We start from the raw sequence: 25,835 nt of genomic DNA on the forward strand, positions 1-25,835 counted from the left end.
GTGCCTTTTGACAAACTCCAAGCTGGCTGTTATGTGCCTTTTACTGTGGAGTTGCTTCCACCTAGCCACTTTACCATAAAAGCCTGATTGGTGGTGCTGTAGAGACGGTTGTCCTTCTGGAAGGTTCTCCCATCTCCACAGAGGAACTCTGGAGCTCTGTCAGAGTGACCATCGGGATATTGGTCACCTCCCTGACGAGGGCCCTTCTCCCCCGATTTCTCAGTTTGGCCCGGTGGCCAGGTCTAGGAAGAGTCTTGATGGTTACAAACTTCTGCCATTTAGGAATGATGGAGGCCACTGTGTTCTTGGGCACCTTCAATGCTGCAGATTTCTTTTGGTACCCTTCCCAAGATCTGTGTCTCGACACAATCCTGACTCGGAGCTCTACGGACAATTCCTTCGACTTCATGGCTTAGATTTTCCTCTGACATGCACTGTCAATTGTGGGACCTTATGTAAAACAGGTGTGTGCCTTTCCAAATCATGTCCAATCAATTGAATTGACCACAAGTGAACTCCAATTAAGTTGTAGAAACATCTCAAGGATGACCAATGGAAACAGATGTAACTGTGCTCAATTTCGAGTCTCATAGCAAAGGTAAATAAGGTATTGACGTTTTTTTAATATAAATTATTTAAAAAATCTCAAATCCTGTTTCTGTTTGTCGTTATGAGGTATTGTGTGTAGATTGATAGTCCAATTTATGTTTTTTTTTTATAAATTAGTATATTTGAGTTCAACCACAATATTTGTTGTATTATTTTTTTCTGTATTTTCTGGTGGATTAAACTGAAATAGCAACCAACTTCCTATGGCTTGTTTTAAAAATAGTGATATTTTGGAGATAAGTTTATTTTCAAATAACCGACAGTGAGAGGTTGTAATCTGAACAAAGGGAAAAAGGACATTCTTTAACATGTGGTGAGACATTCTTACCAATCTGCTAGAAAACCAGTTCGGATTTAAGTATAACATTTGTATGACTGATGCCTTTACTAATATTTAATCATTCATGCCCTCCAAATTCATTTTCATTATATAAATAGGCCAGTTTAAATTTGTCTGGCTTGCCCTTCCAAATAATATTGAAAACAGCCTGTCTCATCATTGTCGGTGATTAGGACAACCACTGTTGTGTCGTCGGCTAACTTAATGATGGTGCTGGAGTCGTGACTGGTCATGCAATCGTGAGTGAAAAGGGAGTACAGGGGGGGACAGAGCACGTACCCCTGAGGGGCCCCCGTGTCGAGGATCAGCACACCATGCGATTATCTGAGGACTGCACCCCGCACACAAAAGCATTACATTCATATCAGTTCATTACATTCATATCAGTTCTGTTATACTCACAGATATTATTTAAAACATTTTGGAAACTTTAGAGTGCTTTCTATCCAATACTACCATTATATGCATATCCTATCGTCTGGGCCTGAGTAATAGACAGTTTACTTTGAGCACCTCATTCCTCCAAACTTCTGAATACTGCCCCCTAGCCCAAAGAAGTTAAAAGCACTTCATGTCTACAGACGTGAGTGCTACGGGTCAGTAGTAATTTAATCAGGTTAACTTAGTGTTTTTGGGCACAGGGACTATTTTTTTAAATTTTATTTCACCTTTATGTAACCAGCTAGGCCACTTGAGAACAAGTTCTCATTTACAACTGTGACCTGGCCAAGATAAGGCAAAGCAGTGCGACACAAACAACAACAGAGAGTTACAAATGGAATAAACAAACGTACAGTCAATAATACAATAGAGAAAAATCTATATAGGGTGTGTGCAAATGAGGTAAGATTAGGGAGGTAAGGCAATAAATAGGCTGTGGTGGCGAAGTAATTACAATTTAGCAAATAAACACTAGAGTGATAGATGTGCAGTAGATAAATGTACAAGTAGAGATACTGGGGTGCAAAGGAGCAAATAAAAAATAAAAAATAATATATATATATATATATATATATATATATGGGGATGAGGTAATTGGATGGGATATTTACAGATGGGCTATGTACAGGTGCAGTGATCTGTGAGCTGCTCTAAAAGCTGGTGCTTAAAGTTAGTGAGGGAGATATGGGTCTCCAGCTTCAGTGATTTTTGCAATTCGTTCCAGTCATTGGCAGCAGGGAACTGGAAGGAAAGGCGGCCAAAGGAGGAATAGGTTTTGGGGGTGACCAGTGAAATATACCTGCTGGAGCGGGTGCTACGGGTGGATGCTGCTATGGTGATCAGTGAGCTGAGATAATGGCTTTACCTTGCAAAGACATATAGATGACCTGGAGCCAGTTGGTTTGGCGACGAATATGAAGCGAGGTCTAGCCAACGAGAGCATACAGTGGTGGGTAGTATCTGAGACTTTGGTGACAAAACGGATGGCACTGTGATAGACTGCATCCAATTTGCTGTGTAAAGTGTTGGAGGCTATTTTATAAATGACATCGCCGAAGTCAAGGATCGGTAATATAGTATGTTTTATGAGGGTATGTTTGGCAGCAGGAGTGAAGGATGCTTTGTTGCGAAATAGGAAGCCGATTCCAGACACATAGAATATGTAGACATTTACAAATACTTAAGTCAGAACCGTCCAGAGTAGTGATGCTGGATGGGCGTTCAGGTGCAGGCAGTGATCGGTTGAAGCATGCATTTAGTTTCACTTGCATTTAAGAGCAGTTGGAGGCCACGGAAGGAGAGTTGTATGGTATTGAAGCTGGTCTGGAGGTTAGTTAACACAGTGTCCAAAGAAGGGCCAGAATTATACAGAATGGTATTGTCTGGTTAGAGGTGGATCAGAGAATCACCAGAAGCAAGAGTGATATCATTGATGTATACAGAGAAAAGAGTCGGCCCGAGAATTGAACCCTGTGGCACCCTCATAGAGACTGCCAGAGGTCCGGACAACAGGCCCTCCGATTTGACACACTGAACACTGTCTGAGAAATAGTTGGTGAACCAGGCGAGACAGTCATTTGAGAAATCGAAGCTGTTGAGTCTGCCGATAAGAATGTGGTAATTGATAAATTCGAAAGCCATGACCAGGTCGATGAATACGGCTGCACAGTATTGTCTTTTATCGAAGGCGGTTATGATATCGCTTAGGACCTTGAGCATGGCTGAGGTGCACCCATGACCGGCTTGGAAACCAGATTGCATAGCGGAGAATTTTGATCCAAATCAGTCAGGTTTCAAGCCTAGTCATTCAACTGAGACTGCTCTTCTCTGTATCACGGAGGCGCTCCGCACTGCTAAAGCTAACTCTCTCTCCTCTGCTCTCATCCTTCTAGACCTATCGGCTGCCTTCGATACTGTGAACCATCAGATCCTCCTCTCCACCCTCTCCGAGTTGGGCATCTCCGGCGCGGCCCACGCTTGGATTGCGTCCTACCTGACAGGTCGCTCCTACCAGGTGGCGTGGCGAGAATCTGTCTCCTCACCACGCACTCTCACCACTGGTGTCCCCCAGGGCTCGGTTCTAGGCCCTCTCCTATTCTCGCTATGCACCAAGTCACTTGGCTCTGTCATAACCTCACATGGTCTCTCCTATCATTGCTATGCAGACGACACACAATTAATCTTCTCCTTTCCCCCTTCTGATGACCAGGTGGCAAATCACATCTCTGCATGTCTGGCAGACATATCAGTGTGGATGACGGATCACCACCTCAAGCTGAACCTCGGCAAGACGGAGCTGCTCTTCCTCCCGGGGAAGGACTGCCCGTTCCATGATCTCGCCATCACGGTTGACAACTCCATTGTGTCCTCCTCCCACAGCGCTAAGAACCTTGGCGTGATCCTGGACAACAACCTGTCGTTCTCAACTAACATCAAGGCGGTGGCCCGTTCCTGTAGGTTCATGCTCTACAACATCCGCAGAGTACGACCCTGCCTCACACAGGAAGCGGCGCAGGTCCTAATCCAGGCACTTGTCATCTCCCGTCTGGATTACTGCAACTCGCTGTTGGCTGGGCTCCCTGCCTGTGCCATTAAACCCCTACAACTCATCCAGAACGCTGCAGCCCGTCTGGTGTTCAACCTTCCCAAGTTCTCTCACGTCACCCTGCTCCTCCGCTCTCTCCACTGGCTTCCAGTTGAAGCTCGCATCCGCTACAAGACCATGGTGCTTGCCTACGGAGCTGTGAGGGGAACGGCACCTCAGTACCTCCAGGCTCTGATCAGGCCCTACACCCAAACAAGGGCACTGCGTTCATCCACCTCTGGCCTGCTCGCCTCCCTACCACTGAGGATGTACAGTTCCCGCTCAGCCCAGTCAAAACTGTTCGCTGCTCTGGCCCCCCAATGGTGGAACAAACTCCCCCACGACGCCAGGACAGCGGAGTCAATCACCACCTTCCGGAGACACCTGAAACCCCACCTCTTTAAGGAATACCTAGGATAGAATAAAGTAATCCTTCTCACCCCCCTTAAAAGATTTAGATGCACTATTGTAAAGTGGCTGTTCCACTGGATGTCATAAGGTGAATGCACTAATTTGTAAGTCGCTCTGGATAAGAGCGTCTGATAAATGACTTAAATGTAATGTAAATGTAATGTACGGTGGGATTCGAAATGGTCGGTGATCTGTTTGTTAACTTGGCTTTCAAAGACCTTAGACAGGCAGGGTAGGATAGATATAGGTCTGTAACAGTTTGGGTCTGGAGTTTCACCCCCTTTGAAGAGGGGGAGAAAGCTTTCAAAGCTTTCCGATCTTTGGGGATCTCAGACGATACGAAAGAGAGGTTGAACAGGCTAGTAATAGGGCTTGCAACATTTGCAGCAGATAATTTTAGAAAGAGGGGGTCCAGATTGTCTATTGTGGTCTGCTTTAAACATGTTGGTATTACAGGTTAAAAATGTCAGTGAAAACACTTGCCAGTTGGTCAGCGCATGCTCTGAGTACACGTCTTGGTCATCCGTCTGGCCCTGCGACCTTGTGGATGTTGACCTGTTAAAATTTCTTACTCACATCGGCTACGGACAGGATGATCACACAGTCGTCTGGAACAGCTGATGCTCTCATGCATGTTTCAGTGTTACTTGCCTCGAAGCGAGCGTAGAAGTAATTTAGCTCGTCTGGTAGGCTCCTGTCACTGGGCAGCTTGCAGCTGTGCACCACCCGAACAGGCAGGGGAGCCCCCCAGGCAGGGGAGCCAACTTCGGCAGAAGTCGTGACATGTACGGTATAGATTAATGTGCCAAATCTGTTTATGGTCCAATAACATATTTAAAATCAGCCATCTACCTTTAGGATTTGTTTGTAATATTTGTAATTTGTATATTCAGATCAAAGTTATTGTTAATTAATATCATCACCCATTTTGAATTTCTACGCCCATGGGAGAAGTATACCCCCCACCCACAGTCCTTTTTCCACACATCTTCATCTACAATTGTTGAATGAGTTTCCTGTAAACACAAGAAAGCCTTTTGAACGTAAACTTGTTTCATTTTATTATAAATGCTTTTTTTATAGGAATGCCTTCTGGAACATGTGAACTTCCACGTGCCTTAATATCAAAATGGTATGCCATCTGGAAATACCAATACAATTGTTACATTTTGAGCCGAGTTGGTTTAGCCACAGAAAAGAAGGGCAACCTTCCAGCTAGCCATTATTGGCAGAGATAATGAATGCCAAGAGATGAGTTTCGACGCTTCTTTCCATAACATGATCTGGTCATGTAGAAATGGATCAACACTCATGCAATTCTAAAGATATCACTTAGTAGGATTGCATAAGTGTTGATCTCCACTTTCTGGAGGACCAAGTTTTGAAATCAGTGGAAATAAAGTATGATAGCTAAGGAGATGGAGAAAATTATTGCGTTTGATTGTATATATGCAGACAGACTTGAAAAGAGAACACACAAGGCTGTTGTATAAAACACCTGTCTCCGGATTAAATCTTCAAACTAAGGGCAACCATGGCATCCATGAGAAAGAGGGAGAGATAGTCTAGCTAGCTACAGTTTCAGACATTATACATGTCTAATTTTGTCAAAAAGTTGTTTTTATTTCAAGTTAAAACCTTTTTGGGATAGGGGGCAACATTTTCACTTTTGGATGAATGGCGTGCCCAGAGTGAACTGCCTCCTACTCTGTCCCAGATGCTAATATATGCATATTATGATTAGTATTGGATAGAAAACACTCTGAAGTTTCTAAAACTGTTGGAATGATGTCTGTGAGTATAATGGCAGGTGAAAACCTGAGAAAAATCCAACCAGGAAGTGGGACATCTGAGGTTTGTAGTTTTTCAAAGCTTGGCCTACCGAATACACAGTGTCTATGGAGTCAAGTTGCACTTCCTACAGCTTCCACTATATGTCAACCGTCTTGAGAAACTTGAATGAAACTTGAATGAGGATTCTACTTTAAAAGAGGGGCTCATGAGTCCTCTGAGTCAGTGGTCTGGCAGAGTGCCTTGGTGTCATGACGCGCGCTCCCGACAGAGTTAACTCTCGTTCCAGTGATTTTCTTCAGACATGGGAATTCTCTGGTTGGAACATTATTGATGTTTTATGTTAAAAACATCCTAACGATTGATTCCATACATCGTTTGACATGTTTCTAAAGGACTGCAATGGAACTTTTCGAGTTTTTGTCTGGATGAAGTGCTTGCACCTCATGAAGATGAATTAGTGGGCTGAACACGCCAACAACAAGTGGCTATTTGGACATAAATGATGGACTTTTTGGAACTGTATGGAACAAATCAGTCATTTATTGTCGAACTGGGACTCCTGGGATTGCCTTCTGATGAAGATCATCAAAGGTAAGTGAATATTTATGGTGTTATTTTTAACTTCTGTTGACTCCAAAATGGCGGATATTCCTATGGCTGTTTTGGGTTCTGAACACTGTTCTCAGATTATGCTTTTTCTGTAAAGTTTTTAAAAAATCTGACACAGCGGTTGCAGAAGTCTATCTTTAATTCTGTGAATAACACTTGTATCTTTTATCAATGTTTATTATTATGAGTATTTCTGCAAAATCACTAGATGTTTTGGAATCAAAACATTACTGCACATAAGGCGCCAATGTAAACTGCGATTTTTGGTTATAAATATGCACATTATCGAACAAAACATACATGTTTTGTGTAACATTATGTCCTATGAGTGTCATCTGATGAAGATCATCAAAGGTTAGTGATTCATTTGATCTATATTTCTGCTTTTTGTGACTCCTATTTTTGGCTAGAAAAATGGCTGTGTTTTTTTGACTTGGCTATGACCTAACATAATCATATGTTGTGCTTTCGCTGTAAAGCATTTTTTAAATCGGGCATGATGGCTAGATTAACAAGATGTTTATCTTTCATTTGCTGTATTAGACTTGTTAATATGTGAAAGTTACATATTTCAGAAAAATATTTTTGAATTTCGTGTTTTGTATTTTCAACGTTAGCTGACTGGCTCACTAGTTAATGTTACATCTATGATCTGTGTAGTAATATTATTCTTATCTCAGAGCCATTTACATTGCTAGTTATAGCCCAATGCTAGCTAGCTAATATTGGACCTGGTTGTTTAGCTACCTGCAGATTCATGCACGGTAGTAACGTTATGAGTTGGGATTATGGTTCATTGTTTAGCTAGCTAGCTACATAGCTAAACAAAGAAACTCCACTATTTAAGTAACCATTTCTATAGAATGTTTATCATGTCACTGTTAATATCAGTAGCTGGTAAATTCGCCCTGGATGTCTACTCCGATTTCAGAGAACTCTTGTCTGAGTTTTCCAGAGCTCAGAATAACTGACGCTCAACACCCGTTGAATGTGGCTGATGTCAGTATGCGTGGCAAAAAAACGTAATTAAATTGTTGACAGCAGCACAGTTGCAGTCACGAACCCACTGGAATACATTGAAACTGTCACACCAAGATTTGTTTCACCTGTCTTTGTCCCCACCCCCCTCCAGGTGTCACCCATCTTCCCCATTATCCCCTGTGTATTTATACCTGTTTGTCTGTTGCCAGTTTGTTTTGTTTTGTGAAACCTACCAGCGTTTGTTCCCTTGCTCCTGTCTGTTCTTGCTACTGTGTTCTAGTCCTTCCTGGTTTTGACCGTTCTGCCTGCCCTGACCCTGAGCCTGCCTGCCATTCTGGACCTTTTGCACCCTCTCTGGATTACTGACCTCTGCCTGCCTTTGACCTGTCGTTTGCCTGCCCCTGTTTTAGAAATACATTTTTGTTTCTTCGACACTGTCTGCATCTGGGTCATACCTGAAACCTTATTAAAACAGTCTAACCAGCTCTGATAGGGCGAGTAAAATGGTCAGAGTGAGCTGTTCTCTCATTTGTGACTTCGGAAGTAGCTAGCAAGCTAGGAAAAGTTAGCCAGTTAGCTTGGGTCAGAATGCTTGAATCAACCCTACTCCTCTGTGCGCCCCTGAACAAGCCAGTTAACCCACTGTTCCTAGGTTGTCATTGAAAATAAGAATTTGTTCTTAACTGACTTGCCTAAGGATGTTGTTAAGGATAGGGGGCAGTATTTCCCCTTTGGATGAATTGCGTGCCCATAGTGAACTGCATCAACATCTGTCCTAAATTGCTAATATGTGCATATTATAATTAATATTGGATAGAAAACATACTGAAGTTTCTAAAACTGTTTGAATTATGTCTGTGAGTATAACATAACTCACAGGGCAGGCAATCTTGCAAACTAGTTTTGAAATCCTGAAAGTTGGGGCAACTTCGTCGCCCCCTCCCTTCCCAACAAGTTATGGATCTGGAAACACTTCCTATGTCTTCCACTAGATGTCCTCATTCAGTAGAAAGTGTAATGGAGCATTTGCTGTGAACTTTGACCTAACGGGAAAGAAAGTGCTAGAGTGTCGCAAAAGATTCATGTGCTTGAATGCGCGTATGCGTTGGAGTGCTTCGTCTGTTCCAATCAGCCCCAGATGAACTAGGATGTCCCGGTTGGAATGCTATTCGATGTGTATGATTATAACATCCTGAAGACTGATTCTGCACTTAGTTTGACCAGTTTCGTCGACCTGTAACATGTAATTTGGAAGTGTTGATGCAAAATTATCCTGGACCAGAAGTAATTTTTTGGGCATTTGAGCTGACAGTGGTAGCAGATGCTGCTACATGGACACTAGAATTGAACATTGTGAAACAAAACTATTTATTTTGTTGAACTAGGACTCCTTGCGCTACATTCTGATCGAAGATCATCAAAGGTAAGGGAATATTTATGTTGTAATTTTGTATTTCTGTTGACTCCAACATAGCGGAGAAATATTGTTACGTCTGAGCGCTGTCTCAGATTATTGCAATGTTAGGCTTTTTCCGTAACGTAAAAAAATTTTTTGACACAGCGGTTGCATTAAGAACCAGTGTATCTTTTTAATTATATGTAGAACATGTATCTTTAGTCAAAGTTTATGATGAGTATTTCTGTTATCTGGCGTAGCTTTCTATAATTCCTCCGGACATTTTGGAGAATTCTCTGAACATGGCGTCAATGTAAACCCGAGATTTATGGATATAAAATGCATATAATCGAACAAAACATAAATGTACTGTGTAACATGTCATATGACATCTGATGAAGATTTTCAAGAGGTTAGTGAATTATTTTTTTTTATCCTGCTTTTGTCATTTTATATTTTGTGGTACAAAATGGCTATGTTTTCTCTTTGTTTTGGTGGTGGTCTAACATAAATATATGCTGTGTTTTCGCCGTAAAACATTTTAAAAATCTGACACGCTGGGGTAGACTTGTTAATGTGTGGAGGTAAAATATTTCTAAGAATATTTTTGCATTCCCTGCGCCACCGTTTCAGCTGAACGGGGGGTGTAGTTCCTGTAGGGGAACCCATAGGCTTAACACGTTTTAAATAAAGGTAAAATAAAAAAATGTAAATCAGCAACCATCACTCCTGTGTTCCAATCTCATGTTGTGTTAGCTAATCCAAGTTGATAATTTTAAAAGGCTAATTGATCATTAGAAAACCCTTTTGCAATGATGTCAGCACAGCTGAAAACTTTTGTCCTGACTGGCCTTCTTTAGACTAGTTGAGTATCGGGAGCATCAGCATTTGTGGGTTCGATTAAAGGCTCAAAATGGTTAGAAACAAAGGTCTTTCTTCTGAAACTCGTCAGTCTATTCTTGTTCTGAGAAATTAAGGCTATTCCATGCAAGAAATTGCCAAGAAACTGAAGATTTCGTTATATTGTCTGTTATACTCACAGACAATATTTTTACAGTTTTGGAAACTTTAGAGCGTTTTCTATCCTAAGCTGTCAATTATATGCATATTCTAGCATCTTGTCCTGACAAAATATCCCGTTTACTACGGGAACGTTATTTTTCCAAAAATGAAAATACTGCCCCCTAGTCACAAAAGGTCTAGCTAGCCATCATGTCAGATTTCAAAAGGGCTTTACAGCGAAAGCACACCATACAATTATGTCAGGTCAGCACCTCGTCACAAAAACAATACAGCCATTTTCCAACCAAAGAGGAGTCACAAAAAGCAGAAATAGAGATAAAATGTATCACTAACATTTGATGGCACTCATAGGACTTCATGTTACACAATACATGTATGTTTTGTTCGATAAAGTTCATATTTATATCCTCAGTTTACATTGTGTTCAGTAATGTTGTGCCTTGAAAACATCCGGCAAATTTGCAGAGAGCCACATCAATTTACATAAATACTCATCTTAAACTTTCATGAAAGATACAAGTGTTATGCATAGTATTAAAGATAAACTTCTCCTTAAAGCAACCGCACTGTCAGATTTCAAAAAAGCTTTTACGGCAAAAGCACACCATGCAATAATCTGAGTAAGGCGCTCAGACAACCAAACGAGCCATACAGATATCCGTCATGTTGTGGAGTCAACAAATTCAGAAATATCATTATAAATATTCACTTACCTTTGATGCTCTTCATCAGAATGCACTCCCAGGAATCCCAGTTCAACAATAAATGTTTGATTTGTTCGATAAAGTCCATCATTTATGTAATAATTCCTCCTTTTTGTTCGCGCATTTAGCCCAGTAATCCAAATTCATGAGGCACGAGCAGACAAAGTCAAAAAGTTCCATTACAGTCCGTGGAAACATGTCAAACGAAGTATAGAATCAATCTTCATTATGTTTTTATCATAAATCTTCAATAATCGTTCAACCGGAGAATTCCTTTGTCTGTAGAAATGCAATGGAACGCAAGCTAACTCTCACGTGAACGCGCATGGTCAGCTCATGGCACACTGGCAGACCTCTGACTCATTCAGCTCCCATTCCCCCCTCCTTCACAGTAGAAGCATCAAACAAGGTTCTAAAGACTGTTGACATCTAGTGGAAGCCTTAGGAAGTGTAATATGACCCCATAGACACTGTATATTGAAAAACTACAAACCTCAGATTTCCCACTTCCTGGTTGGATTTTTTCTCAGGTCTTTGCCTGCCATATGAGTTATACTCACAGACATCATTCAAACAGTTTTAGAAACTTCAGAGTGTTTTCTATCCAAATCTACTAATAATATGCATATATTGGCAACTGGTCCTGAGTAGCAGGTAGTTTACTCTGGGCACTTTATTCATCCAAGCTACTCAAACTGCCCCCCAGTCCCAAAGAAGTTAAAAACTGTAATAGCTTATGTTTCCTCCGAGTCTTGGCTGAACGACGACATGTACAATATACAGTTGGCTTGGTTTTCCGTGCATTGACAGGACAGAACAGCTGCATTCGATAAGACGAGGGGTGGGGGTGTGAGTCTATTTGTCAATAACAGCTGTTTGCGATGTCTCGAGTTATTGCTCACCTGAGGTAGAGTACCTCACTATAAGCTGTAGATCACACTATCTACCAAGTGACTTTATCTATATGTTTCATAGCTGTCTATTTACCAGCACAAACTGATGCTAGCACTAAGACCGCACTTGATGAGCTGTATAAGGCCATATGCAAACAAGAAAATACTCATCCAGAAGTTCACCTAAGAACATTTTAAAAAGGAGAAAAGGTTGACATTAGACAACTATTTCAATAACAAGGAGCAGTCAAGCCGTCTATTTGCTATCAGAATGGGTGGACATTGTGGCTGTACAAAGCAAGGCAGAGCCTTCCTACATTTGAATTTTAAAAAAATTCTCTATACGTCCACCCTTGGGGATGGAACAGCAAAGAGCACACAAACAAACTCCTATAGACCCTATCTGCACATCCGCCTCTTTCCCAGCAACTTAGTTAAAAACCCACAGCCGCCCACTGAAAGACCTGAAAGACGAAATTATAAAGTTTGCCAGTAGTTCGGGCACCGTGGCTCTTTAGCGCAGATTAGCCGGAAGCCTGGTGGTTGGAATAAACTGCCATCGTTCAGGCTTGATTAGGGGCGGTCTCATGGCACTAGCTCTCTCCAGAGACGCCACTTGTTACGGAACATCGGTGCGTCTGTCTACTACCATAATATTAATTGATATTACGATGGAGTGGAGGGGAAAAGCAGGGATGTCACACGCTTCTAATCATTTCCATCACTGTTGCTATTACATACGTGAGTGGACTTTCTTGGCATTCCACTGCCCCCAATCTTTCAACCTGCGCCAAATAGACATAGTCCCACCAAGCAGCCCCTGACTTTACAGTGTGTTCATTTTAGTTTTCTGTTGGGTTCCTGTATTGACTGAAGAATGAAAACTAACAGAAGTTACTCATAGCTACCAAAGTGAGCTGGTAATTTTTTTAATGATTATTTAAATCTGTTGTTCATAAATGTAAATATTTAGTTATTTTCTAAGGATCTCAGCTATTAACATATTAAGTTTGTCTTCCTGTTTCAATTAGCAGTTCATTGTAGATATTTATTTCAGGTGAGAGTCGGGAACAACAAATTCAATTGAAGGTAGGAGTCGGAAACAACAATGTCATGGCACATGTTTCGGTAGGGAGAGAAACAGGGACTGAGTTCAGTCTATTTTTATTTATTTTTTACCTTTATTCTATACTTTCACTGAATAACAAGACCCAGGTGTCTTTTTCAAATGAGGTGTGCAAGGCAAAATAGACACAATAAAATAATGAAATCAGTCATGTAAAGTAATTAATAATAAGTAATTAATAAGTAATAATAAGTAATAAGTAATTAAGTCTTAAAACAACCACTACATTTTCCAACTGAAGCCTTCACTGGAGATCATTCCATATGTGCTCATTGTATATTTTTGGGCTGGACGAGACCGGTTTTAATACACAACAGTCCAGAGTTGAGCTGGCTGACTTATATAAATTAACAGAGATTGAAAGATGGCTTTTGTTGAGCGTTGTGAGTATCGATTTACAATCAAACCCCAGCATATGTCAGAAGTAGTGCCTGAGTGGGGGTGTTAGCACCAGCGGTGGGCAGGTGGATGTTGAGGCGATGTGGGAGGTCTTGTCAATTTTGGGGTGAGCTGTGTGTGCCGCGTGTCACTGATTTGGGTGGTAATGCCGCGGAGGGGCATTACGTGCCCTGTCCCCTCCCGGTGTCAACACCACCCCATTGTGACAACAAGCCATCTGCCCCGTCTCCCATCGCCATGGTAACAGTCTCTGTCGCCCATTTGAAGGCCGATTATTTATACTCTGGATTCAACTTTCAATTACCACTTGTGATCTTGTTGTGTGAAAACATCCTCATCGTCTGTAAATGGAGAGACAGTGATGTAAATGTCAAAATATAGGCCAGTCAAATTAATGAGCCTGATGGTCTGTCCGTGCTGACGTGCTGCAAATGTGTAATTTCATCTACGTATAATAAAACTTAAAAAAATGTCCTTCATGCACGTTCTAGAGATGTGATGATAATGAAATCCAGACTAAAGCTATGTGTGTAGTTGCTGTATGGCCTTAAAAAATAGGCAGCAATCACAGTTGTTGTTGCAGTTAAAAAACAAAAGATGAGATATAAAATGTAGATCTCATTCTACAGCCCTGCCTAAACCCAGACACTTTGAAAGTAATAATTTATTAGGCTTTCTTTTGCCTTATCTTGTGTTGGCTCAGAAAAGTTAGGAGCCCATCTAACTTTAAGCAGGGATCATTTATCTTTAATTCCTCCCTAATTAGCTTGTGTAACAATAGGACCTGCAGTGTGTGTGTGTGTGTGTGTGTGTGTGTGTGTGTGTGTGTGTGTGTGTGTGTGTGTGTGTGTGTGTGTGTGTGTGTGTGTGTGTGTGTGTGTGTGTGTGTGTGTGTGTGTGTGTGTGTGTGTGTGTGTGTGTGTGCAAGCAAGCATTCAAGCATGTGTGTGCATGCACGGTACTCTGAATGAGCAAACATTCCCTGCCTGCTTTTGTGTTTATTCGGCTTGCTGTAAAGGCACAAATGAAGACAAGGGCAGGCTCTTTTATATCTATTTGATCTGACACCCAGCCGCGTGTAAACTAAAAATCCTTTTAATTCTGTGATTTATCTGACTCCTCAGTCTTGCACCGTTCGGCTGAGGCTGTTAATGTCTCTTTGGGAATTTATGTCTACATCAGTGTCTTTCCCCTTCCGTCTTCTACTTGAACCGTTAGAGGACTTGTCACTGAAGAGCTTCCAAAATGGTTTGCGTCAGAGGCCCGATAATGAAAGTCATTATAAATTACAAAGTGGTTTGATTTAACATTGATTTTTCTGTCCTTCTCCCGGCGAGCAAGGAATGAGATAAGCTTATTGCGATATTCAAAGTACATCATAGAGTTCCCATCTGCTTCATCGTTGGGGAATAAGGCAAGCTCCATAGAGAGATGTCTGTATTTATATTGAAATGTATTTTTTGCTACACAGGCATGTTATATGAAATAATATATATATATATATATATATATATATATATATATATATATATATATATATATATATATATATATATTGTACCCCGTGAAGAAATTGTGTCTTTCATGTTGCACAGCTGTGCATATACAGTGCATCCATGTTCAAGGTATAACGTGCTTTATATTTGCTATTACTGTATCTACCGAAACACACAAATCCAAAACCAATCAGTGAATTTGAGACTGTGAACTTTCTGCAAATAGATCACCCTGATCAGCATGATTCCAGTTTCCACTGTAAAACATTTTTTTAAATGAAACTCACAGTATCTGTGTATGAAAACAGACACAGGAGACATGTTGTGCTTTTTTATTTTCTTGTGTAGTTTTAATCTGAGTGCCACGGAGTAGTATAAATGTAATATTCATGAAATCCCTTCTTTTTTTCTCCCTAATTTAGTGGTATCCAATTGGTAGTTACAGTTTTGTCCCATCGCTGCAACTCCTGTCCGAACTCAGGAGAGGCGAAGGTTGAGAGCCGTGAGTCCCCTGAAACACAACCCAGCCAAGCTGCACTACTTCTTGACACAATGCCAGCTTAAACCGAAAGCCAGACACACCAATGTGTTGACGAAAACACCGTACACCTGGCAATCGTGTCAGCATGCATTGCGCCCGGCCTGCCACAGGAGTCACTTGAGCACGATGGGACAAGAACATCACTGCCGGCCAAACCTTCTCCTAACCTGTACGACGCTGGGCCAATTGTGCGCCGCCCCATGGGTCTCCCAGTCGTTGCCGGCTGCGACAGAGTTTGGACTCGAACCAGGATCTCTATTGGCACAGCTAGCACTGCAGGCAGTGCCTTAAGACCACTGCACCACTCTGGAGGCCTCACGAAATCACATGAGGATAAAATCTCCCTGGGTCTGCCAGTCCTAATTGGCAGGGTGTCTTTCTCCACCTTCTCTAGTGCCTAATATCTGACAGCTTGTAACCACTAGCATTTAATCGCAGATGACAACTGATGCTCCATTGCCTACTTTAATCGTAACCCGACAACGACTGTATTCTTAAAAAAAAAAAAAATTCTATAAACATTTTGGATATGCTTGGTTGGTCATTTTTAACATACTTCCATGCCGTCTTAATCAATAAATTATAGTGCCTTCGGAAAGTCCTGAATATATTCTACCATGCCCAGAAACCTGCTCCTCTAATTCTCTGTCCCCAACGCTCTAGGCGACCAGTTTTGATAGCCCTTAGCCGCACCCTCATACTACTCCTTCTCTGTTCCGCGGGTGATGTGGAGGTAAACCCAGGCCCTGCATGTCCCCAGGCACCCTCATTTGTTGACTTCTGTGATCGAAAAAAGCTTTGGTTTCATGCATGTCAACATCAGAAGCCTCCTTCCTAAGTTTGTTTTACTCACTGCTTTAGCACACTCTGCTAACCCTGATGTCCTTGCCGTGTCTGAATCCTGGCTCAGGAAGGCCACCAAAAATTCAGACATTTCCATACCCAACTATAACATCTTCCGTCAAGATAGAACTGCTAAAGGGGGAGGAGTTGCAGAGATAGCCTGCAAAGTAATGTCATACTTTCCAGGTCTATACCCAAACAGTTCGAACTACTAATTCTGAAAATTACTCTCTCCAGAAATAAGTCTCTCACTGTTGCCGCCTGCTACCGACCCCCCTCTGCTCCCAGCTGTGCCCTGGACACCATTTGTGAATTGATTGCCCCCCATCTAGCTTCAGAGTTTGTTCTGTTAGGTGACCTAAACTGGGATATGCTTAACACCCCGGCAGTCCTACAATCTAAGCTAGATGCCCTCAATCTCACACAAATCATCAAGGAACCCACCAGGTACAACCCTAACTCTGTAAGCAAGGGCACCCTCATAGACGTCATCCTGACCAACTGGCCCTCCAAATACACCTCCGCTGTCTTCAACCAGGATCTCAGCGACCACTGCCTCATTGCCTGTATCCGCTACGGTGCCGCAGTCAAACGACCACCCCTCATCACTGTCAAACGCTCCCTAAAACACTTCTGTGAGCAGGCCTTTCTAATCGACCTGGCCCGGGTATCCTGGAAGGACATTGACCTCATCCCGTCAGTTGAGGAAGCCTGGTCATTCTTTAAGAGTAAATTCCTCACCATTTTAGATAAGCATGCTCCGTTCAAAAAATGCAGAACTAAGAACAGATACAGCCCTTGGTTCACTCCAGACCTGACTGCCCTCGACCAGCACAAAAACATCCTGTGGCGGACTGCAATAGCATCGAACAGTCCCCGCGATATGCAACTGTTCAGGGAAGTCAGGAACCAATACACGCAGTCAGTCAGGAAAGCTAAGGCCAGCTTCTTCAGGCAGAAGTTTGCATCCTGTAGCTCCAACTCCAAAAAGTTCTGGGACACTGTGAAATCCATGGAGAACAAGAGCACCTCCTCCCAGCTGCCCACTGCACTGAGGCTAGGGAACACGGTCACCACCGACAAATCCATGATTATCGAAAACTTCAACAAGCATTTCTCAACGGCTGGCCATGCCTTCCGCCTGGCTATTCCTACCTCGGCCAACAGCTCCGGCCCCCCCGCAGCTCCTCGCCCAAGCCTCTCCAGGTTCTCCTTTACCCAAATCCAGATAGCAGATGTTCTGAAAGAGCTGCAAAACCTGGACCCGTATAAATCAGCTGGGCTTGACAATCTGGACCCTCTATTTCTGAAACTATCCGCCGTCATTGTCGCAACCCCTATTACCAGCCTATTCAACCTCTCTTTCATATCGTCTGAGATCCCCAAGGATTGGAAAGCTGCCGCAGTCATCCCCCTCTTCAAAGGGGGAGACACCCTGGACCCAAACTGTTACAGACCTATATCCATCCTGCCCTGCCTATCTAAGGTCTTCGAAAGCCAAGTCAACAAACAGGTCACTGACCATCTCGAATCCCACCGTACCTTCTCCGCTATGCAATCTGGTTTCCGAGCCGGTCACGGGTGCACCTCAGCCACACTCAAGGTACTAAACGACATCATTAACCGCCATCGATAAAAGACAGTACTGTGCAGCCGTCTTCATCGACCTTGCCAAGGCTTTCGACTCTGTCAATCACCATATTCTTATCGGCAGACTCAGTAGCCTCGGTTTTTCGGATGACTGCCTTGCCTGGTTCACCAATTACTTTGCAGACAGAGTTCAGTGTGTCAAATCGGAGGGCATGTTGTCCGGTCCTCTGGCAGTCTCTATGGGGGTGCCACAGGGTTCAATTCTCGGGCCGACTCTTTTCTCTGTATATATCAATGATGTTGCTCTTGCTGCGGGCGATTCCCTGATCCACCTCTATGCAGACGACACCATTGTATACACTTTCGGCCCGTCATTGGACACTGTGCTATCTAACCTCCAATCGAGCTTGGTTAAATAAAGGTGAAATAAAAAAATAAAAAATAAAAAAAGTATTCAGACCTTTTTCACATTTTGTTACTTTTCAGCCTTATTCTAAAATGGATTAAATAAAATAAAAAAGTACTCAGCCAATTACACACAATACCACATAATGACAAAGCATAAGCAGGTTTTTATAAATACCTTAAGTATTCAGACCCTTTGCTATGAGACTCGAAATTGAGCTCAGGTGCATCCTTTTTCCATTGATCATTCTTGAGATGTTTCTACAGCTTGATTGGAGTCCACCTGTGGTAAATTAAATTGTCTGGACATGATTTGGAAAGGTACACAATTGGCAGTGTATGTCAGAGCAACAACCAAGCCATGAAGTCTCTGAACGTCCTTGTGTGGCCCAGCCAGAGCCAGGACTTGACCCCAACAAAACACTGAGTAAAGGGTCTCAATACTTATGTAAATGTGATATTTCAGTTTTTTTTCATACATTAAATAGAATACCTGTTTTTGCTTTGTCATTATGAGGTATTGTGTGGATTCATTAAAAAAAACATTTAATCCATTTTAGAACAAGGCTGTAACGTAGCAAAATTGTTGACTTTGGTCATATGTGGAAATATTCCTTACTGCCTTTGAATTTTGTGTAACATCAGTAGTCTAGTCAAGGAAGCATCATGCAAAATGTATTAGCACACTCCACTTACCAAGACCATTGCCAAATATGGTGCACTGTCACCTGCTTCTATTGTAAGCTTTGAAGTGGTACTACCCACCATACCGAGAAGGGAGTGTATTTCATACCAAACCCCTCCCTTGAGATTACTTAGAGGCACCACATTACTATTTTAATGGTAGAGTTGAACCGTTAAGGACAAAAAGAGCTTGCTTTGTTACTAAGGGATGGATCGAAATTTACAGAATGGTTACCTGGAGGAAAATTCATAAGGGTCATGCTTTTTCAATTTCAGTCAAGGGCAAGGTTTACTGCTTAAGGTGAGGCTGTGAAGTAAAATGGCGGACTGAACACAACGGTGCAGATCGCCTCAAGACAAAAACTTTATTTTCAATATCTGTAAGTTTGACTAAATATTAGCACTTAATTTTTTTTCACCTTTATTTAACCAGGTAGGCAAGTTGAGAACAAGTTCTCATTTACAATTGCGACCTGGCCAAGATAAAGCAAAGCAGTTCGACACATACAACGACAGAGTTACACATGGAGTAAAACAAACATACAGTCAATAATACAGTATAAACAAGTCTATATACGATGTGAGCAAATGAGGTGAGATAAGGGAGGTAAAGGCAAAAACAGGCCATGGTGGCAAAGTAAATACAATATAGCAAGTAAAACACTGGAATGGTAGATTTGCAGTGGAAGAATGTGCAAAGTAGAAATAAAAATAATGGGGTGCAAAGGAGCAAAATAAATACAGTAGGGAAAGAGGTAGTTGTTTGGGCTAAATTATAGGTGGGCTATGTACAGGTGCAGTAATCTGTGAGCTGTTCTGACAGTTGGTGCTTAAAGCTAGTGAGGGAGGTAAGTTTTTCCAGTTTCAGAGATTTTTGTAGTTCGTTCCAGTCATTGGCAGCAGAGAACTGGAAGGAGAGGCGGCCAAAGAAAGAATTGGTTTTGGGGGTGACTAGAGAGATATACCTGCTGGAGCGTGTGCTACACGTGGGAGATGCTATGGTGACCAGCGAGCTGAGATAAGGGGGGACTTTACCTAGCAGGGTCTTGTAGATGACATGGAGCCAGTGGGTTTGGCGACGAGTATGAAGCGAGGGCCAGCCAACGAGAGCGTACAGGTCGCAATGGTGGGTACTATATGGGACTTTGGTGACAAAACGGATTGCACTGTGATAGACTGCATCCAATTTGTTGAGTAGGGTATTGGAGGCTATTTTGTAAATTACATCGCCAAAGTCGAGGATTGGTAGGATGGTCAGTTTTACAAGGGTATGTTTGGCAGCATGAGTGAAGGATGCTTTGTTGCGAAATAGGAAGCCAATTCTAGATTTAACTTTGGATTGGAGATGTTTGATATGGGTCTGGAAGGAGATTTTACAGTCTAACCAGACACTTAAGTATTTGTAGATGTCCATGTATTCTAAGTCAGAGCTGTCCAGAGTAGTGATGTTGGACAGGCGGGCAGGTGCAGGTAGCGATCGGTTGAAGAGCACGCATTTAGTTTTACTTGTATTTAAGAGCAATTGGAGGCCACGGAAGGAGAGTTGTAATGGCATTGAAGTTTGCCTGGAGGGTTGTTAACACAGTGTCCAAAGAAGGGCCAGAAGTATACAGAATGGTGTCGTCTGCGTAGAGGTGGATCAGAGACACACCAGCAGCAAGAGCGACCTCATTGATGTATACAGAGAAGAGAGTCGGTCCAAGAATTGAACCCTGTGGCACCCCCATAGAGACTGCCAGAGGTCCGGACAGCAGACCCTCCGATTTGACACACTGAACTCTATCAGAGAAATAGTTGGTGAACCAGGCGAGGCAATCATTTGAGAAACCAAGACTGTTGAGCCTGCCGATGAGGATGTGGTGATTGACAGAGTCGAAAGCCTTGGCCAGATCAATGAATACAGCTGCACAGTAATGTTTCTTATCGATGGCGGTTATCAGATATCGTTTAGGACCTTGAGCGTGGCTGAGGTGCATCCATGACCAGCTCTGAAACCAGATTGCATAGCAGAGAAGGTATGGTGAGATTCGAAATGGTCGGTAATCTGTTTGTTGACTTGGCTTTCGAAGACCTTAGAAAGGCAAGGTAGGATAGATATAGGTCTGTAGCAGTTTGGGTCAAGAGGGGGATGACCGCAGCTGCTTTCCAAACTTTGGGAATCTCAGGCGACACGAAAGAGAGGTTGAACAGGCTAGTAATAGGGGTGGCAACAAATTTCGGCAGATAATTTTTGAAAGAAAGGGTCCAGATTGTCTAGCCTGGCTGATTTGTAGGGGTCCAGATTTTGCAGCTCTTTCAGAACATCAGCTGAACGGATTTGGGAGAAGGAGAAATGGGGAAGGCTTGGGCGAGTTGCTGTGGGGGGTACAGTGCTGTTGACCGGGGTAGGTGTAGCCAGGTGGAAAGCATGGCCAGCCTTAGAAAAATGCTTATTGAAATTATTATGGTGGATTTATCATTGGTGATAGTGTTTCCTATCTTCAGTGCAGTGGGCAGCTGGGATGAGGTGTTCTTATTCTCCATGGACTTTACAGTGTCCCAGAACTTTTTTGAGTTAGTGTTGCAGAAAGCAAATTTCTGCTTGAAAAAGCTAGCCTTGGCTTTTCTAACTGCCTGTGTATAATGGTTTCTAGCTTCCCTGAACAGATGCATATCACGGGGGCTGTTCTGAGTGTTAATTCACCTATTTCCATACATGTTTCAGTTAAGAAATGTATCTTACAAGGGAGTTGTTTAATCTAACTGCTTAACTATTTTTCTGAACATGGAATTGTAGTTTTGTTTTTATTTTTACAAAGGCAATATCTGATGTGTAGAGACATTTCACTGCAGCTAATGTAGAAGGAAAAGCTGTGTACATTTAGAAATACTGTGCCAAATCATATGTGAAGAAAGCAACAAAGATGCAGAAAGATCTGGCCAAGTGCATTAAGTTCAATCAGCACTCACAACAAGCAACCTCTGACAAAAGTCCCTTTACTTCTATTTGAGGTGAAAATTAAGAATCTGACACCTTATCGATAGCAACAGCTCATGGTCCTCCTGGAATCAGAGGTTTTTTTGACTCAATGGAGGATCGTGGTCAGAGAAATGCTGGTGAATGTCTTGCTTGAGCTGTGTATGCAACTGGTTCACCTCTGCTCACAAGCAATGTGTATTAGAAGAGATTTCTGAATATTCTTCGCCAAGCATACACCCCTCCAACTAGATTTGCTTTATCTACTAATTTGCTGGATTCAGAGTTCAACAGAGTTAAGGTGAAGGTCAAGCAAATCATAGAGAAAGCAGACTGTATTGCAATCATCTCTGATAGGTGGTTGAATGTTCGTGGTCAAGGAATAATTATCTACATCACCTCCACCCCTCAACCAGTATTCTACAAGAGCACAGACACAAGGGACAACAGACACACCGATCTCTACATTGCAGATGAGCTGAAGGAAGTCATCAATGACCTTGGACCACAGAAGGTATTTGCACTGGTGATAGACAATGCTGCAAACATGAAGGCAGCTTGGTCAAAAGTGGAGAAGTCCTACCCTGCTCATGCATTGAATCTGCTCCTCAGGGACATCATGGCACTGAAAACAATGGATACACAAGAGAGCCAAGGAAATGGTTAGGAATGTGAAGGGACATCCAGCTATAGCAGCAATCTACCTCACAAAGCAAAGTGAGAAGAATAAGAGCACCACATTGAAGGTGCCCAGCAACACCCATTGGGGTGGTGTTGTCATCACGTTTGACAGTCTCCTGGAGGGGAAGGAAAAATGGCCATATCACAGTCTGCCGATATTGACAGCCCCATCAAGAGGATCCTCCTGGATTATGTATTTTGGGAAAGGGTGGTAAGCAGTCTGAAACTCCTGAAATCTATAGCAGTAGACATTGCACGGATTGAGGGAGACAATGCCATCCTGTCTGATGTTCAGACTCTGATTGCAGATTGTAAGAGAAGAAATCCGTACTGCCCTTCACTGTTGCTCCAACCAGAGGAAACTGCAGTTCTGAAATACATCAGAAAACTTGAAGACTTCTGCCTGAAGCCCATACAAGCCACAGCATATACTGTATGTTGGACCCCAAGTATGCTGGCAAGAGCATCCTGTCTGGTGCAGAGATCAACAAGGCCTATGGTGTCATCAGTACCATGTCTCGCCACCTTGGCCTGGATGAGGGCAATGTTCTTGGCAGTCTGGTGAAATACACCAGTCTCAACGTCAACAATGAAGAGGCGACTCCGGGATGCTGGCCTTCTAGGCAGAGTTCCTCTGTCCAGTGTCTGTGTTCTTCATCTTTTTTTTATTGGCCAGTCTGAGATATGGCCGTTTCTTTGAAGCTCTGCCTAGAAGGCCAGCATCCCAGAGTTTCCTCTTCACTGTTGACATTTAGACTGGTGATTTGCAGGTACTATTTAATGAAGCTGTCACTTGTGGACTTCTGAGGTGTATGTTTCTCAAACTAGATACTCTAATGTACTTGTCCTCTTGCTCAGTTGTGCACCGGGGCCTCCCACTCCTCTTTCTATTCTGGTTAGAACCAGTTTGCGCTGTTCTGTGACGGCAGTACGCCTGATGTTGCAGGCGAAAGCCTGAGAAAAATCCAATCCGAAGTGTCTCATGTTTTGAAAGCGCTGCGTTCCAATGCTTCCCTATTGAGCAGTGAATGGGCTATCAACCAGATTACTCTTTCTCCGTATTCCCGAAGGTGTCTACAGCATTGTGACGCAGTTTTACGCATTTATGCTGAAGAGTACTTACACAAATGCTTGTCTAGCTTTGGCTGTAAAGCATATTTTGAAAATCTGAGATGACAGGGTGATTAACAAAAGGCTAAACTGTGTCTCAATATATTTCATTTGTGACTTTCACGAATAGGAATATTTTCTAGGAATATTTATGTCTGTTGCGTTATGCTAATTATAGTGTCAGTCGATGATTACGCTCCCGCATGCGGGATGGGTAGTCACTAAAGATTAACTTCTTAAGGCTGCCATCCCGTTAACGGGATAATTGTCATCAAAAACCGCTGAATTGCATAGCGCCACATTTAAATAATATTACTAAAAATATTTATATTCATTAAATCACAAGTGCAATATAGAAAAACACAGTTTTGTTAATTAATTCACCTGTCGTGTCAGATTTTGAAAATATGCTTTACAGCGATTATCTTCGGATGTTTTCACTCACGCGACTCCCAGTTACACAATAAAAGTTCCTTTTGTTCCATAAAGATGATTTTTATATCCAAAATACCTGCGTTTGTTTGATGCGTTATGTTCAGAAATCCACAGGAAAGAGCGGTCACGACAACGCAGACAAATTCCAAATAGTATCCGTAATGTCCACAAAAACATGTCAGGTTGTTTTTACAAAACAGTGGGGCAAAAAAGTATTTAGTCAGCCACCAATTGTGCAAGTTCTCCCACTTAAAAAGATGAGAGAGGGCTGTAATTTTCATCATAGGTACACTTCAACTATGACAGACAAAATTAGAAAAATAAATCCAGAAAATCACATTGTAGAATTTTTAATTAATTAATTAGCAAATTATGGTGGAAAATAAGTATTTGGTCACCTACAAACAAGCATATTTCTGGCTCTCACAGACCTGTAACTTCTTCTTTAACCTCTTGATTATTGCCATCCCGGATCCGGGATAGTGAATACAGCCTCAAGCTCATTACCATAACGCAACGTTAACTATTCATGAAAATCGCAAATGAAATGAAATAAATATGCTAGCTCTCATCTCAGATTTTCAAAATATGCTTTTCAACCATAGCAAAACAAGCATTTGTGTAAGATTATTGATAGCTAGCGTAGCATTTAGCGTAGCATTCAGCGGGCAACATTTTCAAAAAAACAAGAAAAGCATTCAAATAAAATCATTTACCTTTGAATTACTTCAGATGTTTTCAATGAGGAGACTTTCAGTTAGATAGCAAATGTTCAGTTTTTCCAAAAATATTATTTGTTTAGGACAAATTGCTCCGTTTTGTTCATCGCGTTTGGCTACGAAAAAAACCTGTATCCAAGGAGTGTAATTATCCCTGCAAGCTCATTAGCATAACACAATGTTAACTATTCATGAAAATCGCAAATGAAATTAAATAAATATATTAGCTCTCAAGCTTAGCCTTTTGTTAACAACACTGTCATCTCAGATTTTCAAAATATGCTTTTCAACCCTAGCAAAACAAGCATTTGTGTAAGATTATTGATAGCTAGCATAGCATTTAGCGTAGCATTCAGCGGGCAACATTTTCACAAAAACAAGAAAAGCATTCAAATAAAATCATTTACCTTTGAAAAACTTTGGATGTTTTCAATGAGGAAACTCTTAGTTAAATAGCAAATGTTCCGTTTTTCCTGAAAGATTCTTTGTGTAGGAGAAATCGCTCCGTTTTGTTCGTCACGTTTGGCTACAAAAAAAAACGAAAATTCAGTCATCAAAACGCCAAACTTTTTTCCAAATGAACTCCATAATATCGACTGAAACATGATAAACGTTGTTTAGAATCAATCCTCAAGGTGTTTTTCACATATCTCTTCGATTATATATCGTTCGTGGAAGTCTACTCTCTCCGCTGAATCACATGGAAGAATGCTTGCAGCTGAAGATTACGCACCAATTTCGACAAAGGACACCGGGCGGACACCTGGTAAATGTAGTCTCTTATGGCCAATCTTCCAATGATATGCCTACAAACACGTCACAATGCTGCAGACACCTTGGGGAAACGGCAGAAAGTGTAGGCTCGTTCAGGGCGCATTCACAGCCATATAAGGAGACAATGGAAAACAGCGCCTCAAAGATTTGGCTCACTTCCTGTTTGAAGTTTCATCTTGGTTTCGCCTGTAGCATCAGTTCTGTGGCACTCACGGATAATATCTTTGCAGTTTTGGAAACGTCAGAGTGTTTTCTTTCCAAAGCTGTCAATTATATGCATCGTCGAGCATC

The 25,835-nt window shown here is 42.1% G+C and overlaps 1 protein-coding gene across 2 annotated transcripts in view; it reads right to left on the bottom strand.

The window, feature by feature from the left end:
- Nucleotides 1-25,835, bottom strand: part of LOC118361130 (cadherin-7-like) — a 116,176-nt gene that overhangs the window by 20,991 nt on the left and 69,350 nt on the right. The window contains exon 9 of one of the 2 annotated variants that reach the window (XM_052483126.1): nt 7,520-7,531. The exons of the other annotated variant lie outside the window; for it this stretch is intronic. Within the exon in view, the coding sequence (XP_052339086.1) occupies nt 7,520-7,531 (12 nt within the window). The remainder of the gene's footprint in view (nt 1-7,519; nt 7,532-25,835) is intronic. 2 annotated transcript variants of the gene reach the window in all.

Source organism: Oncorhynchus keta, chromosome 28, assembly GCF_023373465.1.
Source record: "Oncorhynchus keta strain PuntledgeMale-10-30-2019 chromosome 28, Oket_V2, whole genome shotgun sequence".
Taxonomy (NCBI): Eukaryota; Metazoa; Chordata; class Actinopteri; order Salmoniformes; family Salmonidae; genus Oncorhynchus; species Oncorhynchus keta.